This window comes from Parasteatoda tepidariorum, chromosome 3 (assembly GCF_982258835.1).
Source record: "Parasteatoda tepidariorum strain Cologne lab strain chromosome 3, Ptep-v5.0, whole genome shotgun sequence".
Taxonomy (NCBI): domain Eukaryota; kingdom Metazoa; phylum Arthropoda; class Arachnida; order Araneae; family Theridiidae; genus Parasteatoda; species Parasteatoda tepidariorum.
The window spans coordinates 3,272,741-3,290,534 of NC_141757.1; the positions used below are offsets into that span (position 1 = coordinate 3,272,741).

The 17,794-nt window shown below is 34.3% G+C and overlaps 2 protein-coding genes across 3 annotated transcripts in view; one reads left to right on the plus strand and one right to left on the minus strand.

Annotated features, from left to right (window-relative positions):
- Nucleotides 1–1,888: 1,888 nt before the first annotated feature.
- LOC107454086 (uncharacterized) overlaps nucleotides 1,889–17,794 on the minus strand; it is a 34,835-nt gene continuing 18,929 nt past the window's right edge. The window contains exons 4-10 of one of the 2 annotated variants that reach the window (XM_016071145.5): nucleotides 16,266–16,478; nucleotides 13,597–13,716; nucleotides 12,247–12,427; nucleotides 9,976–10,082; nucleotides 9,331–9,407; nucleotides 6,533–6,721; nucleotides 1,889–3,738 (exon numbers count right to left, since the gene is read on the minus strand). In XM_016071145.5, the coding sequence (XP_015926631.3) occupies nucleotides 3,651–3,738; nucleotides 6,533–6,721; nucleotides 9,331–9,407; nucleotides 9,976–10,082; nucleotides 12,247–12,427; nucleotides 13,597–13,716; nucleotides 16,266–16,478 (975 nt within the window). In that variant the 3' untranslated portion in view covers nucleotides 1,889–3,650. The remainder of the gene's footprint in view (nucleotides 3,739–6,532; nucleotides 6,722–9,330; nucleotides 9,408–9,975; nucleotides 10,083–12,246; nucleotides 12,428–13,596; nucleotides 13,717–16,265; nucleotides 16,479–17,794) is intronic. The other variant, XM_016071153.5, reaches the window with a different exon arrangement.
- The window catches only part of LOC107454124 (phosphatidylinositol phosphatase PTPRQ), a 124,052-nt gene continuing 111,851 nt past the window's right edge, over nucleotides 5,594–17,794 (plus strand). Inside the window, exon 1 of the mRNA XM_087158602.1 lies at nucleotides 5,594–5,717. The gene's annotated coding sequence lies outside the window, so the exon portion shown is untranslated. The remainder of the gene's footprint in view (nucleotides 5,718–17,794) is intronic.

A 17,794-nucleotide genomic window follows, 5' to 3' on the forward strand; every position in this document is an offset into this window, starting at 1 on the left:
AACTAATTGATCGAACAACACTTTGGCACATTGAGATTTCATAATTGGGATCTCAAAATACACATTTACTAAACACAGAGACAAAAAGAATGCACGATTACAACAACAGTTAATTTGTTCTTTCGGTAAAAGTTTTTTCTGTTTCACTCTTCTAGAAATAGACATTTTATTTTTAGTGTAAAAGATTTTCTAAAAAAGATGAGAATAATTTTAAAATTGTGTTCACAACGATTCTTAGAGTTCTGACATTTTAATTGATGCATTCTTTCTATTTCATTTTCCCCCCTCCATCTCATAAAATGGACAAGGCTCAAAAAAAGAAGAAAAAAAAAAGGACCACTCTGAAGAATAACTTTGATGTAAAGATCGGATCTTCACGTTCTAGGACGCAATCTTAATGATTCGAGGCGTGACTTCAAATATTCTAATTTTATTTTATAACCGTCGTTAAACAGCCTACTCAATTTTTGGGTTTACGACTACTAATATTCAACTCCATCCAGAAGACAAAGAACAAAACTTCCGTTATCTTCCGAGATAAAAAACGAAAGTTCAGTGCTTGATGTCTAATTTTTAAGTTACGAAATCAGACAAAGAAAAACGCATTTTCCTTGAATAAACATACCTGTTTTTCAACGAATTCCGATTTCTGACCCTTAAAATATGGGAGGGTAGCGGCAATCTGGAAAATATGGATTCAATAATTTGGTCAGGAGACCGCTGCAATGTTTGAACTCCTTAAGATTAATTTTCTTTTTCGCGTATTCCGTTACATTTTGAGAACTTTTTAATGTAATTGAAAAAATCTTGCACACATTTATAAAATTCATTTATATAAAGATAATTCCATGCAAAAAAAAAAAAAACCTTCATTAAATACTTATTATTTAATTTAATAATGGTCTAAAAAATTTTAAATTGCAAGGTATAAAAATTTTTCGCACCATTTTAAAGAATATAATTTTGCATGGCAAAATAAAAAATTCGAGCAAAATCGGTCGAATAGTTTCTGAGAAATTGAATTTCATTAAAATTCGATTTCTCAGGATTCGACCGATTTTGCCCAAATTTTGTATTTTGCTATGTAAAATTATTTTCTTTAAAATGGTGTAATAAATCATATATCTCACAATCCAAAATTTTTTTTCGACCATTATTCAATAAAGTAATAGTAAATATTTACTAAAAAAATATTTTTTGCATGGAATTACCTTTGGTCAAACGAATTTTATAATTGTATGCAAAACTTTCTTATTTAGCATTCGAGATACAGCGAAATACCCACAAAAGTAAAATTAACAATAAGAGGTCCAAACTTTGGAACGCTCTCCTGTCCAAACTATGGGGGCCAGATTTGTCAGATTTCGGCTCAGAAATCCGATTCCGTCGAGAAAAGGTACTTTTATTCAGAGAAAGTACTTTTTTGTGTCTCATTTCGTAACTAAAAATATCGTCTACAATTAATAATTATCATATTTGATGTCATCCCCGCGAACCATTAGGATTGAGATCTGGAACGTAAAAATCCGATCATTAGATCAAAAGTTATTCAGGGTGTTTTTTTTTTTGTTGTTTTTTTTTAAATTTTTTTCTCGCTGTACAGTAAGGTATACATTTAAGAAAATAAAAATAGACTAGGCATCACAAGTTTACACGATTTCCCCACTCTTTTCCTTTAACACCTTTCGTTACCATGGTTTCTTTTTGATGAAGGCAGTATGTTTTAGAAAGAATGCATTGGGGTGGGGAAAACGTGATTTACCAAAATCTTAATAATGGAGACGAAAATGTACGGGGAGTGGAAAAATCGCTTAACATCGAGACTTCATTCGTTTTTTTTACAAAGAATATAATAATATAGAAAGAATATAATAATACATACGTTATATTTTGGAACTTAAAATCGCTTAGTTTTTCGGAGAATGTGAGCAATTTTAATTAAATACCTTGTTATAATCATGGCGGTTTGTTAGATAATAAAATTTTGAATATAAAAATAATGATAAATTTCAAATATAATGGTAATAAGCAGAGATAAATCAATATTTTAAGTTAAAATAATAAAAATTCCAGTCGTCTAAAAGACTAGATATCTTATGATATAATAATAATATATTGTATGAGCGTTTGATTGAGGATATGATTTAAATCGAAGAAACTAACGAAAGGAGCTGTAAAGTTGGTGCAAACAGCTGTATGGATGGATAAATAGAATTAGTTTTATAGAATTGGGGTTTGTTGTTCGTCCATTGTAATGAAACAGCTGTATGGATGGATAAATGGCAAAATTAGTTTTATAAAATTGGTGTTTGTTGTTCCTCCATTGTAATGAAACAGCTGTATGGATGGATAAATAACAAAATTAGTTCTTTAGAATCGGTGTTTGTTGTTCGTCCATCTTTATGAAACAGCTGTAGGCATGTACATTTTTATGTGACGCCGTTCTATTTTAAATACTTCAGCCCTGGAAGCAGTGGCCCTGATGTATTCGTCTCCAGCTTTTGCTTCCGGTGATGATTTTGATATTTGTCTATGGTGCAATGTTTTTTAAATATTGTCTGTCTAACGAAAGAACTCTTCTTGACAGTTTTCTGAAGCGCTAGTGGTTATAAGGTGAGACTAGTTTGACTCTTAAGGCCTGTTTATACGGTTTAAGTTCATGAATCCGAGATATTGAAGAAATTTCTTTCTCCAAGAAATTGGATGATTCCAAGTTCTTGAATATCACTGATTGGTCTGATGAAAAACCTGCGCGTGTGCATTGTTCATATTCAGCATTATAAAATCATACTTACTTGAATAAATTCAAATAAAATCATAATAACACAAATAGATCATAACAGATTAATTTATTTGGACTAAAATATATGAAAACGGACAGCAAAATGGCATAATCTGATGTCCGCTTGTTAACGTCACAAAACTTAAGAAGCTGATTGGTTAAAGGAGGAAAGACTTGGATGTGAAAAGTAGAAAAAGCTCTACTATCATCCAAAGATTTGGACCAAGAACTTGGATGATCGTTTACACGATCTAAGCTCAAAGCAAAACAAATTCCAATCAATCTTCGTCCAAGAACTTGGATTGTATAAACAGGCCTTTACAACAGATTTTAAGATCGGATTGACGAATGAAGTATCATGAGTTCTCTTCTTTGAGCTGCATCTTAACATGTTTCCATAGCAAGAGACAGCCTCAGAAGTTGGGAGGAGCTCTTCGTTTAGACAGACAGTACCATTCCTGTTAACCTTGAACGAGCTTCATGAGTCGATCTCATGTATTTCGGTCGAAAGATTAGTAATTTAAGTAATTAACGTGAAAGTTAAGAAGAAAAATTATAACTCAAGTTTTGTTTAAAAGAAATTAATCATAATTTTTCCAGTAAACACAATGCTCACGTTATGAGTCTAATGGCTTCAAAATTATTTTGATTTTGGATTACGAAATGATAAATATCAGGAATTTGAATTCTCCACTTGTGACAGTCGATCGATTATTCCAAGGGGGTTGTATAAATACTTTTGCCATCCTTAAATGCAATATACGTCACCTCAGTGACAGTAGCAACCATTTCATCATAGGTTTCTCGCTTGACAAGAGACAACCATTGAAAATTTCTGTCGTTATCGTCTGCTTCTTAAAAGGCCGTATCAGTTCTTAGGATAGAAGTAGTGGTTGTTGTTCATGGATTGCTGGCTTATGCTCACCATTGCAAATGCCATAGTGAATTCTACAATCCTGCAAAAATAGAAATATATTTACATAAATAAAGGAAAAAAATTTTTTTTTTTATTAAAGTAAGTTTTTAAAAAAAGGGGAAATAGTTATAATTCTCCACTTACTTGCCTACTGTAATTTATCAATGACCAATCAGTGACTATAGTTCGTTCACCAGGAGTTGGCACTTGGCTCCGCCTACATCACGTGATATCCGACGATACTATTTAGCTACTTTTGGGAGAAGGATTTCACAATCTTGACCAAGGTTGCTGTTTGGCGATCGTATGACAAAAATCTTTGTTTCGCAATATTTATGTGCATTTTCTTAACATTAAATATTTCATAAATTTGATGATATTTCTCTCTTTTGAGTGAACAGTTTGTCTTTTGGGAAAACAGCAGTTTTTAAATTTAAAATATATTTAATGAGCTAGAGTAACGAAAGGTATAATAGAATTCACTGTTTGCGTTTGGAACGCATTAAGGGTTGACTCAATTTCAAGAGCGGAGATGTTTCTCCTCTTTCCCCACGCTGAAATTAACTGAGCATCTGAGAAGGTGAGCCAAGTGCCAACTCCTGATAAACGAACTACAGTAGCAACAAATTAGAACAATTGTGTCATTTCAAAGTAAAATAACATTATTACTTCAATATTATGGAAATTAGTTAAATGATAGTCAAGTGATATAGTTCAGCTTTTGGGTTGGATGTCTCTGTACCTAAACAATAAATGTAGGGTGTAGATGGAATTTCCGTTGTCGATAAAAGTTTATCATCAAAGAGGTGTGTCTACAAGGCGGTCAGTGTGCGGGTGGGTGACCACTTGGATTGGTGCGCGGTATTGGTCCTCGTTAAACTGTTCTACCGTAAAGTGCTCGACTTCGCACGCAGGTCGTCGGGCTACAGAAGCGGGGGTGCCATCCCCTCTGCAGAGGATCAAAATTGTGATGGCATGTCTTCGGATCATTCTCAGGGATGTTTCCCAGACCGTCGCTAATAGCCCATTGTGCAGCTCTAGTGTGACGTAAATTAACTACAGCAACAAGTCTTCCACGCAATATCAATGATTCATTCACTATTCATGTAAAATTGAAAAAAATCCTAGCTTTCAAACAAATCATATTTCATGTATGAACTTGTGAATCCGAAACGGGTGTATGATGCAGCTTGCAATCTTCTTCAAACACCATTATACCAATCCGAAAATGTTAATATTGATCTCGATTGGCTGTTCAATGTCTGTACAATCATCAAAAGAATTTACACAGAATGTGTCTGATTTGCATTCAAATATGTCTGCGAAATTATGTACCGAGCAGTTTAGGATTAACAGTTAAAGATGCCCAAGATGAAAACACAATAAAGATGCTTTTCCAAAAAGACAAAAACAAATTAGACAACAACCATTTTGTCAGTGGGTAATCTGTGATCGCCCAAAGGCGATCAGAATTTTTTTTAAATTTTAGTTCTATACAGAATTTTGTTTAGTAGTTAATTGGGTGTGAGTTATAAGCCAGATTTTGTATCGTTTTATTTTAAAAAGGAAAACAATGTAGATTTTAGTTTGCCATGACGGTGTGATGGAACAATTTGCTTAAATAAATAAAAGACGCTGTGCAAAGCTTGGAGGTAGCGGGTTCGAATCCCGCTACTATCCTGGATGTAACTTCATGCCTTCCTTCTCTGTATTGTTCTATCTGTCCTTCCATTTGACAAAGGTTTCTAAGTCTAAATTAAGCACACAAACCTGCAATGTAATTCCAATAAAATCAAACTTAAATAAAAATGATTGAAACGCAGAGCTATAAGCGATAAGCAGAGAGCTCGCCGCGCTTAACTATACTCAACTCAAAATGATATGTTCTCGCATCGACTAAACGTTTTGTTAAATATTTAATTTTTACTTGTGATATTATCATATTTTTGAACTAAGAAGAATTAAAAGATCAACTTATTAGAAGTGGTATTTCTGAAGAAGACGCTATTTTACTTCTTGGTTAGTAAATATATTTTGTTGTTCATATTTTTAAAATATTATTATTTATAATATGTTATATACACTTTCCACTTAAATCGGCTGTTATTCAGCGTTTTTAAATAAAATACTAGTCATTAAAGTTCTTTTTCAAGAGGAATTGATTAAAACTGAAAGTTCTAAATGTGGATGCTTATGGAATTTTAAAAAATCAGATTCCGTACTAGAATATTTGTGTAAGTGGTAATACAGATCTGTGAAGTTTTCTAGAATTTATTCATCACTCATATTAAAGTTTTCACTTTTTATTTTAATATTAGTTTAATTTACAACTTAGTCCCAATGTTTTGGATGTATTAACGTGTTTTGGTACAAGATTTTTTTGGATAATTGATTTCTGTCATTTTGTTATTTTTTTTTCTTTCTGAAAAGTATTTTCGGAATAATTTATTGTTCATACAAACTAAATGTTCTGTTATTCCCTTAATTATAGTTTGAAAATTCGTAATCCAAAATTACAGTTGTCCAAATTTATCAGATAAAACAATCGTAATCCTAACAAATACATAATGATATGTGGTGTTCGTATATTAACCCGATTAATAGAACTAACTTTGTAAAGGGGTTCATTTTTAAAAAGAAAAAATATTTCGTTTCTTCGAAATTTTTTTTCGTGATAATATAGAACTATCATCTAATATATGGTGCTAATATAAAAGCTGTTAGTGATAATATATTTTATGATAAAACAATAAATGAAGGAGCGAAATTTCTCGTGAAAATGCCTTTTCGAATGTAATAATATTACAATTCAGCACAATCCGCTATTGCAATACCTGCTGATGGTTTGAAAGAAGAACCAGGGTAGAGCAGCCACTGAGTATAGGAAAGCGTGCGGTCCAAACACTTCGTAGGCCTTGAGGAGGCAGAGAGCCACACCAAAGGACGAGGTGCACATCAGGCGCCTTAACTGCTTTTCAATACGGCTTCGGCACGGACGGATCTTCAGTTCTTCCACGCAACGGCTACAAAAAAAATAATTGTGTTAAATAAAACATTTAGTTTAGCTTTTCTAACAACTAATGGATAAAGAAGTATTTGACTTCATGTATTTAGGACTTTACATGGGAAAATACAAAATTTCGAGCAAAATCGGTCGAATAGATTCTGAGAAATCGAATTTTAAACATCAGATTTTTTTTCGAAATTCGATTTCTCAGGAACTATTTGACCGATTTTGCTCGAATTTTGAATTTTCCCATGTAAAACTATATTCTCTAAAATGTTAAAAAGAAATTTTTTTTTTGACTGATATTAAATAATATAATAAATATTTAATAAAGGGATTATTTTTAGATAAACAAATTTTATAAATGTGAACAAAATTTCTTCAATTATAATAAAAAATTCTCGAGATGTAAAGAAAAACGCATAAATGAAACTTAACATTAAGGGGTCCAAACTTTGAATCGCCCTCCTGACCAAGCTATTGGGACCATATTCTCCAGATTGCTGCTACCCTCCCCCCAACCATATTTTGAGGGTCAGAAATAGGAATTCGTCAAAAAACGGGTATGTTTATTCAGAGGAAGTGCGTTTTTGTGTCTGATTTCGTAACTTAAAATATCGTCTGCACTCAATAATTAGCATATTTAAAGTCAACCCTTGAACCATTAAGATTGAGTTCCAGAACGTAAAGATCCGATCATTACATCAAAAGTTATTCAGGGTGATCTTTTTTCCCGCTCACTGTACATTTCAAGAGATTGTTAAGCATAATTTTATTTTATAAGTGTAAAGTGGATTTGAGTGTAACGTTGTTATCGACTCCAATATCTTTCAGAAGCCTTAAATTGCGTTAGATAAGCCTTAAATTGCGTTAGATAAGCCTCAGTTAGCCTTAAAATTTAGAAGAAGATAAGAAGGAAACAAAATTTTACATGCAGGGGTCTTCTATACTGAGCCATGATGGCTCAGGGGATAGAGCGTTTGCCTTCCAATGAGGTGAACCGGGTTCGAATCCCACCCAGCGATGGCTGGTCGATGCGAATTCCGCATCCGGTTCGCACCGACCACAGTGCTGACGTAAAATATCCTCAGTGGTAGACGGATCATTGTTTAGAGTCCCCTTGCCATTAGGTTAACTCTAGAAGTTTCCCGTGGTCTTCCTCTCCATGTAACGCAAATGCGGGTTAATTCCACCAAAAGTTGTCCCGCAGTGGACTGATTGTTAAGACACGGTTCCCAGTAGAGAACCGAAATCAAGCATCACTGGCTGCGGTGAGTCTGCGGATGGGTGATCACTTGGATCAGTCTGCGTAGGAACCGAGGGTGTACGGTATTGGTCCTCGTTAAACTGTTCTATCGTAAAGTTCTCGACTTCGTGAGCAGGTCATCGGGCCACCGAAGCGGAGTGTCATCCCCTCTGCGCAAGAACAAAATTGCGATGGCATGTCTTCGGATCATCCTCAGGGATGTTTCCCAGACAGCGCCTAGAGCCCTTTGTGCAGCCAGCTCTAGTATGACGTAAATGAGCTACAACAACAAGTGACATCCTTCAGCCTCATGTGTTTCCACTCATGTAATGCTCGGCCAAACACAGCAAGGGTGTCACCGGAATGTGTCCACATTATTACCACATCTTTGGCCTGTTGGATCCCCAGATTTGAGCTGATCTCTGAACGGCAAGTTGGACTGCCTCTGAGTTTAGCCGATTTCGGGAAGTTTTTACAGCAATGGAAGGAGATTGTGCCGGACATCATAAGTGACTGATATGTTTCAACCGTTTGAGCTGTAAAGACGGAATGTCGAGAAAACCCAGTACACTTCGAACATTGTGGACTACTGACGGTGGGTTACCTATTGCTCAAGCAAGTACATCACACAGCTCATTTTAATGTAAATAGTACATTTTTCAATAAGTAGAATAATACTATAATAATGCAATAATACATTACAAAATAAAATTTTTCACTTAATTGTTATCGCTATCCTCTGAAGTACTCAAAATGTGTTGTCTTTTGCACTTTACGGGAATAATGTAGTCGTCAATAATATGATCACATGGATGTGTGATGATGCTCATAGATTTTCAAAATTCTTGATGGTGCCATCAAAACATTTTGATGGTTTATGTTGTTTTCAGCGCAATTCATGATGGTCCAACATTATTTGATGTTCACCATCCTCCAACATTTTCCATTGTAAGTTCATGGTTCTTGATAGGACCCAACAAACTCCCCTCATTCCATGATGGAAAATACTACTTTAATACTATGACTGTTAAACATCAAGAGAAGTTTGATTGTCATGGACCAACAGTCCGTGATGGTCTATGATAATTCCAACTATACATTTCCATGATGATTTAAAGGGAATTCCTGTTGGTTCTCAGAAATACACCATCAAAAAAAATTTTTTTTATGTTGGAACATCATAAATCAGTCGGAATTCCTGCATTGAGGTGATGGTTACTTATGTTGGTTACCATCAAAAAATATGATGGTTCATGATAGAATCATTGATGGTTACTATCAAGATTATGTTGGTCCATCAATAGAAAACCATCAAAAATTTCGACTTTGATAGGAGCAATGACAACGGTAATATTTTTTCTTAAAGGTGAATGACTTACCTTATAGGCGAGTGAATGTTAGAGGACGAGATCAATATATTTTTGTTCGTTTCTTCATCAGGCGATAAAGTAATAGACTGTAAGAAAAAGAAAGATCTAGTTTAATCCAAACAAATCATTCTGACAAAATTGAATACATTAATGTAATACTCAATTACACGCAATCGTGATTACAAGTAATCAAAATATACTATTACACGTAGTCTTGTGACATGCATCATTATCATTTGACATGCAAATATTGTACAGATGTTCGTACATATACTGTGCAGATGTATATTCATATATCATATGTGAGTACATATATTGTACTTATGTGCATACATATATTGAACCAAAATGCTTCTTACAAATTTTACATGGGTATATACATGTTATCTCAATGTATGCAATATGCACAATGGATTACAAGTAATCATGATTACATGTGGTCATATATTTTGATTACGTGCAGTCATAATTACCAGTAATCTTTTTTGTTGTGGTTACTTTGAATTGCAATTACTTGGAATCACGATTACAGATGTAATCAAAATTTTGGTGAATTGTGATCAATATGACAAGTAATTGATTACTGAAATCAATGATTATTATCATGATTGCAGCTGTAATCACGATTACAAGTAATTGATTACTGAGACTTACAATGAGAGGTTTCATGGCAGCCGCATCTTCTGCTTTGGTTTTAGAATCTGGTGGATTGAATCGCGTTGGCGAGTGAGGAATAGAATTCATAGGATAAGTTTCAGAACCTAAGGTGAAAGAATTTACACATGTTTCAACAATATGAAATTTTAACGTAACAAATTATGTATACTGGTGGTAAGAAATTAAGAGAATTTGCAGACTGGGTCGATTATCTCTAGAAATACTGTACCGATTTTAATGAAAATTTATGTATGTACATACGTTAATACACTACAAAACACATAACCATTCAACAATATTGTAATATACCCGCATGATCGTGAGTAACACTCGTTGAAGTAGGAAATTGCTTACATGAAATGATAAACTGCCTTATGTCAAGTATGAAATCACACTGCAAGTCCTGCATAAGAGAGAACCATACCCTCTATTAACCCATTTTTATTGTTCATTCTGCAACCGCTGTTTTATACCTCCAACGAGTGTTACGTGTGTGTGTATTACAATATCGTTGAATGGTTATTTGTTTTGTAGTGTATCAGTGTGTGTACATATCAAATTTCATCAAAATCGGTCCAGTAGTTTTATAAATATTCTGCAAATTCTCTCTTCATTTTTTACAACGGTGTATTTTTCAAAAATATACTTATATGCTCCAAGAAATGTTAATTATAACTTAAAAAAAATTCAAAATAAAAAATAATATTTTTAAAAACCACGTTTTTGTAGTGGAGAATAATAATTAAAAAAAATTGAAATACGAAAAACGTGGGGCGCATGAAATACATAACAGTAATGTTATATTAGTGTGCGTATGTGTGCTCTTGAGAATATGTGTATGTATATCTGTAATTGTAAATGTATCTGAATGTGGATATGCATATGTGGATGTGTATGCGGCTGTGCATGTGTATGAGTAAGAAAATGTGTATATGTATGTGTATATGTACTGTTATGTATTTCATGCACCCCACGTTTTTCGTTTTTCAATTTTTTTTTAAATTATTATTCTCCACTACAAAAACGTGGTTTTTAAAAATATTATTTTTTATTTTGAATTTTTTTATTTTAAATTATAATTTTTTTAATTTTGAATTTTTATTTTATATTTTTTAAAAATTATTACTTTTTAATTATTATCCTTCACTACAAAAAACGTGGTTCTTAAAAATATATATTTTTATTTAGATCATTTTTCTTAGTCAAGAGTAGTCAAGACTACTACGAATAATAGAACTTTCATTTTAAATTAGGGAAAAACAATACCTTTACGACTTTCATTAGTTTTATGCTGATGGCAACCAAAACAATCTGGAAATGAATGAGGAAAAACTGGATCCTACCACGTGATTTTTCAGCCAATAAAAATACTCCGACAATGAAAATCTTTTCACCTGACATGTAATACTAATTTGAAATAATGGAATCGACAACAAAAGACAATCTCGAAAAAAAAATTTTTTTTTTAAATTTTAATTTTATTTTACTTTGTATGTCTTTTTTCTCTTCATTTTCATGCATTGTCATCCAATTCTGAACTATGTGCCAAATTTGAAGTTTGTAGCTAGTCGGGAAGTTAGTTTAAAATCGATTACAAAATTCCACCCGGACAGACATACACGAAGGCAAGTTTATATAAACGTGGTAAAAATATTAAATAGGTTCGAACATGCTAAGTATGTTTGCAGTGGATGTCTTGAAATTTTTTCTAGCTAAGGGAGCCACTCCTGTTTGCTGCATTCGTTAGTATTCACAGCTCTTAACCCAGAGAGCATGTAACCTTACAGCAACCTTGTCTCGGAATTTTCTTTTTAGTGTCACCAAAATGTTTGTACTGTAAACCTTTTTTCAATAAAGGAAAAATATTGCAGTTTTAAACTTTTCATCCTGTCCTTTTCCATTAAAATTTCATGACAAGGTGGGTTTCACCTGAGCAGGCAAGACTTTGCGAAAAGAAATCTTATAGTTACCTAGATCTAAGATTATTGTCACCTTGAGACTAGCTTTATTGAAAGATTTCTTTTGACGCTTGTAAACCCTAAGTGAACCTCGATTTAAGGTTTTTATACTAAAGGATAGAGCAGATTGTCTCAGATCTCGTTTTTAGGTTAGAAGGTTTACACATAAGCCGCATAACAAACCTTTTCAGGTTTACATTTAAAGTTTTTGCTGCGTAAAAAATGAACCTTATTTTTCTATCTGGGTAATTATTGTGCTGGCTGCTTCTTTTTTAAACGCATTTTTTTGGATTTGGAATAGGATGCTTACGCTGAGGTGGTGGTGGTGTTCTCTGTTGATCCAAATGGAGGGAGACTGTGCTGGCTGTGAAACTGTGAGTTTGTTCGTTGACATCAGTGATTCGGATTCGAGGCATGAGTTGAACCTCTGCTCCAGGTTCCGCGAACATGTTGACTGGCGTCAGGTTCTTAATTTCGCATCTGCGGTCAGCCTAGTGGTAAAAGATGGGATCAACAAAAGATGAAGATGACTAACAGAAGATCTAGTATTGTAACGTGCAAGGATACAAAAAATAGCAGTTTGTACTGCTACTCCATCACGAGAACTCCTCCAGACTTGTGGTTATCAGGGTGGGTCGCTTTAAATAGGGATACGGAATTTCGCTTTCATGTAATTCCTTACCCATTACACACCACTTACACGAGGACTGAAAGTAGTCTTCTGACGCCTGAAATAAAGCTTGTTAAATTTACACCATTCCTGAAGGCAAGCAAAAGGAGCCAATCATCACGCGCCTGATTCTAGGCCTGACCAAAGAAAAGAGAAGAATTCTTTAATACCTAACTAACCCGGGGAACTGTTCTATGAGGTACGTCACGTGTGAACCGGTTGTTGGACAATTCTAAATTCTCGTCTCAACTCAACTCTGCTTCCCACCAACCCACTATCAACACGGATGATATAAATGTAATCTCAAAAAATATTTTAACTAATAGTACGGTACTGTTTACCAATAGTGCGAAATAAGCTAACAATAAAAAAAATCAACTTTTTTCTTCTCCCCAACCGTAGTAGTGGCGAGGAGGAGAGGAAGGTGAGAACACGGTTTCAATAACCTCTGTTGTTGTGCCCCTAAATGTTGTTTTCTCTTTTATGCTCGGGAACCACGCCTAACTCTGGGGGACCGGTTTATAATTTGACTATGTAAAGAACTCCCCTAGTCATTCGTCTGGAGTGGTGGCTGTTACTATGGTTACGAGTTTTAGCTATTTCAAGGTAGGACATCATTTAAGACAGGTTTTGACTCGGGTCAGAGAGAGTAAGGAAATCAGGGGGAAAAGAAGCTCCCCTCTTTGAAATGGGATATTTCTTGTTTCTATAGCAGCAGACAGTCTAAGACTTCGTGGCTTTTTACGGACAAGCTATGCATTAAGCCAATGAAAGCTGGATTTTCTTTCCTATTTATATTCTTCAGTCTGACTTAGCGTTGCCTTCGTCCGACAAAGCTTGTCATAAGGCACGGAGTTAGAACTGGTTACCATGGCGGCTGACATCGACAGTGTTTCAGTCGGGAGGAGTTCTTGTTCTAACTGGACAGTAGCTTAAAGATTATTTATTATGCACGGATAAGTGCACCGTTAAATATTTGTGAAAGATAACCTGCATAATGATCTGCACCTGGACAATGGAACGTAATAAGCGAAGACAACCAAGAAGGGATGAAAGACAGAGAAAACTGCCCCACGCTATGAATAACACCTGCACAAATAGCCACACTATCTGCAAAGGATAGAACAAAATTAATTTCAGGGTATTAAGAAATCTGAATTCAAATACTCACTACACATAAAGTTTCTATATCCAAGTCAAAATTCCCGTTTTGACTTGAGTATAGTTTCCATCACTTTTGATCGCATCAAAAGATTTTGATGGCTTATGTTGGGTTCAGTGCGATTCATGATGGTTCGACATCATTTGATGGTCACCATCATCCAACATTTTCTATTATGCGTTCATGGGTTATGACATGCCAACAAACTTTCCTCTTCCCATGATGGAAGATGATACTTTAATATTATGATGGTTAACCATCAAGAGAAGTTTGATTCTCATGGATCAACAATCCATGATGGTTCCATCTATACATGATGGTTTAATGGGAATTTTTGTTGGTTGTCAGAAATATACCATCAAAAGAATTTTTTTTAAATGTTAGACCATCATAAATCTGCCCGATTTCCTACATTGGAATGATGGTTATTCATGATCATTCAAATATTTGATACTATGATGGAAATTCGTAATGGTCCAAATTGTACAACAATGCATTTTCATGATGGTTTAATAATTCTTGTTGGTTCAGCAGGAATATACCATCAAAACAAATTTCTCTAATGTTGGACCATCATAGATCAGTCCGAATTCCTACATTGGGGTGGTGGTTGCTGTTTACCATCAAGAAATATAAAGGTTCATGATGGAATTATTGATGGTTACCATCAAGATTATATTGGTCCATCAATAGAAAACCATCAAAAAGATTGACTTGGGAATTTAAAAAGAACGTTAAAATATTATGTAATTTGTCACAAACCGCGCATCTAGTAGGCGCATGAGCACAATTTTTTTTTTAAAATTTCATTTTGTACTTCTATGTACGAGATTATTTCCGTTTAGTTTATTTTCGATAAATCTTGACTCTCAGCTAATATTAGACTTATGTCTGTATGACGCAACTCTTAAAACTATGCTTACGTTACGTTTACCGTAATCGATCTTGTAAAATCATATTTTGTTGCTTTGAGCTTGTTGTTCTTAAACTTGACTCTCAGCCAATCACAAAATTTTATCTCCATGTTGTAGTTCTTTAAACTACGTTTAGATACTAGCTTCACAGTTCTTGTAAAAGCGTATCGTTTTTTTTTAAATTTTAACTTTCAGTCAATCACATACTATTTCCCGCGTGTCACAACTCCTTGAATTATGTTCAAATATAGGAACTATACATAGATAGAGGTTTTATAAAGACATGTTGCTTTTACGAGAGCTCTTTGGGTGTACTGAAAAATTCAATGCAAATCGTCAGACCAAACCACATATTAGCGAATGGGGGGGGGGGGAATAGGAGTAATACAAGCATCTCCCCTAAACAGCAGATTCCGCAATTAAATTTTCGCTCAACATCAATTGAAGCAATATTTAAACGCAGAGACTGTTTTCTTCAGAAGTATTCTCTTTCACGAAGTCCATTTAAGGAAAATATCATGATCATCTCACTAGGGGGTTAAGCACCCTGTTCGCTGACGCTCATCAACCCCGATGATTACTTCGAAATAATTGCTGTTTTCTTGGCGTGAAACAGTTGAAATTATTTAACTAAAGATGTATATACTAAAATGAACACTTCTCACATCCAAATATTTCCCTTGCGATACTATTAAGATCTAAAAGTGAACATAAATCATTATTTTTAAGCAATCATTTTTTTTAAATAATATTTAAAATTAAAAGTAATAACAAAATTGATGAGACTGTAATTTAGTATTTTTGCTTACCAAAAGGACGGATGTATATTTTAAATACAATTTTTACATTAATCATTTTGTGCATAAAGTTGAAAATTAAGTTCTGAATCATTTAGCGAATCTCTTTAACCGCAATTCATAATAGTAAATTAATGTAAGTTGCATCAAAAAATAATAATTGTGAAATGGTTATAATAAGATCAGACGCCAATTTAAATAACTTTGTCTGAAAACGTGAAATTACGTTATTCTAATAAAAAAACGAAAAAACAATCCTCTTAAACTCTCAATTTCTCAAAACATAATTTAGAATGACGTTATTCTAACAATTATAAACTATCCTTTATACTCTAAATATAGAGAACAAACAAAATCAAAAACGTAATATTAAGAGTCCCTTTAAATAAGGAATGCAAAAATATTTATAGGTAAACAACATTCATTTTACTCTGATGACAACTAAAGCAATCTAAAAATTAATGTGGGAAAACAGAATCCTACCACGTGATTTTACGGCCACTAAAAATGAATTGACAACAATGGAAAACTGCGACATCATCATTAGATTTGTATAGAGCCCCTGAATTAGAAAAGGATATATAGGAGGTATAGGAGCCTTAGATACAAGTTCGTTGCTTAGCAACCGAGAGATAAATTTGGTATAAACGGAATAATCTTATCTCAAAGAATTTTACCAGACATAGACACAGAGAGCAAATCTATTGAATGAAGATGAGCCATACTTTAATCACGTGAACATTCAAGGCTCGAAGTGTAGTGTAGGTTAACGCTTTAATAGATTACCCTAAGGGAATGCTGAAGGGCTGCAAGGACGCCAGATGTAATGATGAGACAGAAATGAAAGGTGATGATGACAGTGGCTGTGCTCTCGTCACTCATCTGCGACATCTTCACTTGAGTCGTCCTCACAAATGATAGTTGCAAAAGACCGAATGCAGACACGAGGCATGGATAGCCCAAGTCCCAAAGCACTTGCAGCATCACCACCGGTAGAGCCTGAAATTAAACCATCACTTTAATGGTTAGTTCAAAGATAGCAAAGCGAGCCACAATAAACAGTTTGAGTCCTATTAGCCAAACCCTCAGCAAAAATGAGTGATTTATGAAAAAGAATAACAAACTGCGTAGTTTACCATAATGGCAAAACTTTATTTAATTTTCAAGTCAACTTCAGTGAAATCTTTCACAGAAGTATATCTTTATAATTTTAACAAACGTCAATAATTAATTCTACAAATAGATGCGTCCCGCAGTGGACTGATTGTAAAGACGCGGTTCCCAGTTGAACACTGAAGTCAGGCATCATTGGATGCGGTCAGTAAGCGGGTGGTTAACCACTTTCATCAGCATGTGTAGGGACCAAGGGTGAGCAGGATTGGTTCTCGTTAAACTGTCCTACGCAAAGTGCTTGACTTCACTCGCAGGTCGTCGGGCTACCGAAGCGGGGGAGCCATCCTCTCTGCAGAGGATCAAAATTGTGATGGCATGTCTTCGGATCATCCTCAGGGACGTTTTCCAGACCGTCGCCAATAGCCTATTGTGCAGCTCCAGTGCGACGTAAATAAAGTACCTAACTACCTACAAATATATATACTACCATTTAAACGCTGTTTAGCTGTCTGTTCAAAGAAAATAATTTCAGTTTAACTCTGTTAAGTGCCTTGAGGCAAAGATTTAAATTTAAACCAAATAGCCCATCATGTTGTAAAGATGTGTCCAGCAAAAACGGTTAAATAACTTAAATATATAAAATAACTTCTAAAATATTTAAGTTAGCAGAGTAAGTGCATGAAAAGTTTCGTCTAAAGGCCTGTTTACGTGGTCTAAATTCTTGACTCCGGGACATTGAAGGAATTCATCTTTCCAAGAAATTGAATGGTTCGTCGACACTATCTTAGTTCTTGAATGTCACTGATTAGTCGGATGAATAACCTGCGCATGCGTATTGTTCATATCCAACATTTTAAAATCATACTTTCTTGAATACAAAAAAATTACTAACTAAAGTCATAATATCACAAATAGACAACAAATTAATTTATTTGGACTAAAATATATGTAAACGGACAACTAAATGACATAATCTGATGCCTGCTTGTTGACGTCACAAAACTTAAGAAGTTGATTGGTTAAAGGAGGAAAAACTTGGACCGAAAGTAGAACATGCTCTATAATCCAAGTGCTTGGATGATAGCTTACACTATCCAAGCTCAAAGCAAAACACGTTTACATCAATCTTCGTCCAAGAACTTGGATCGTGTAAACAGGCCTTAACTTTCCACAACAGACAACCCAGAAGGCAGTGATGGGCA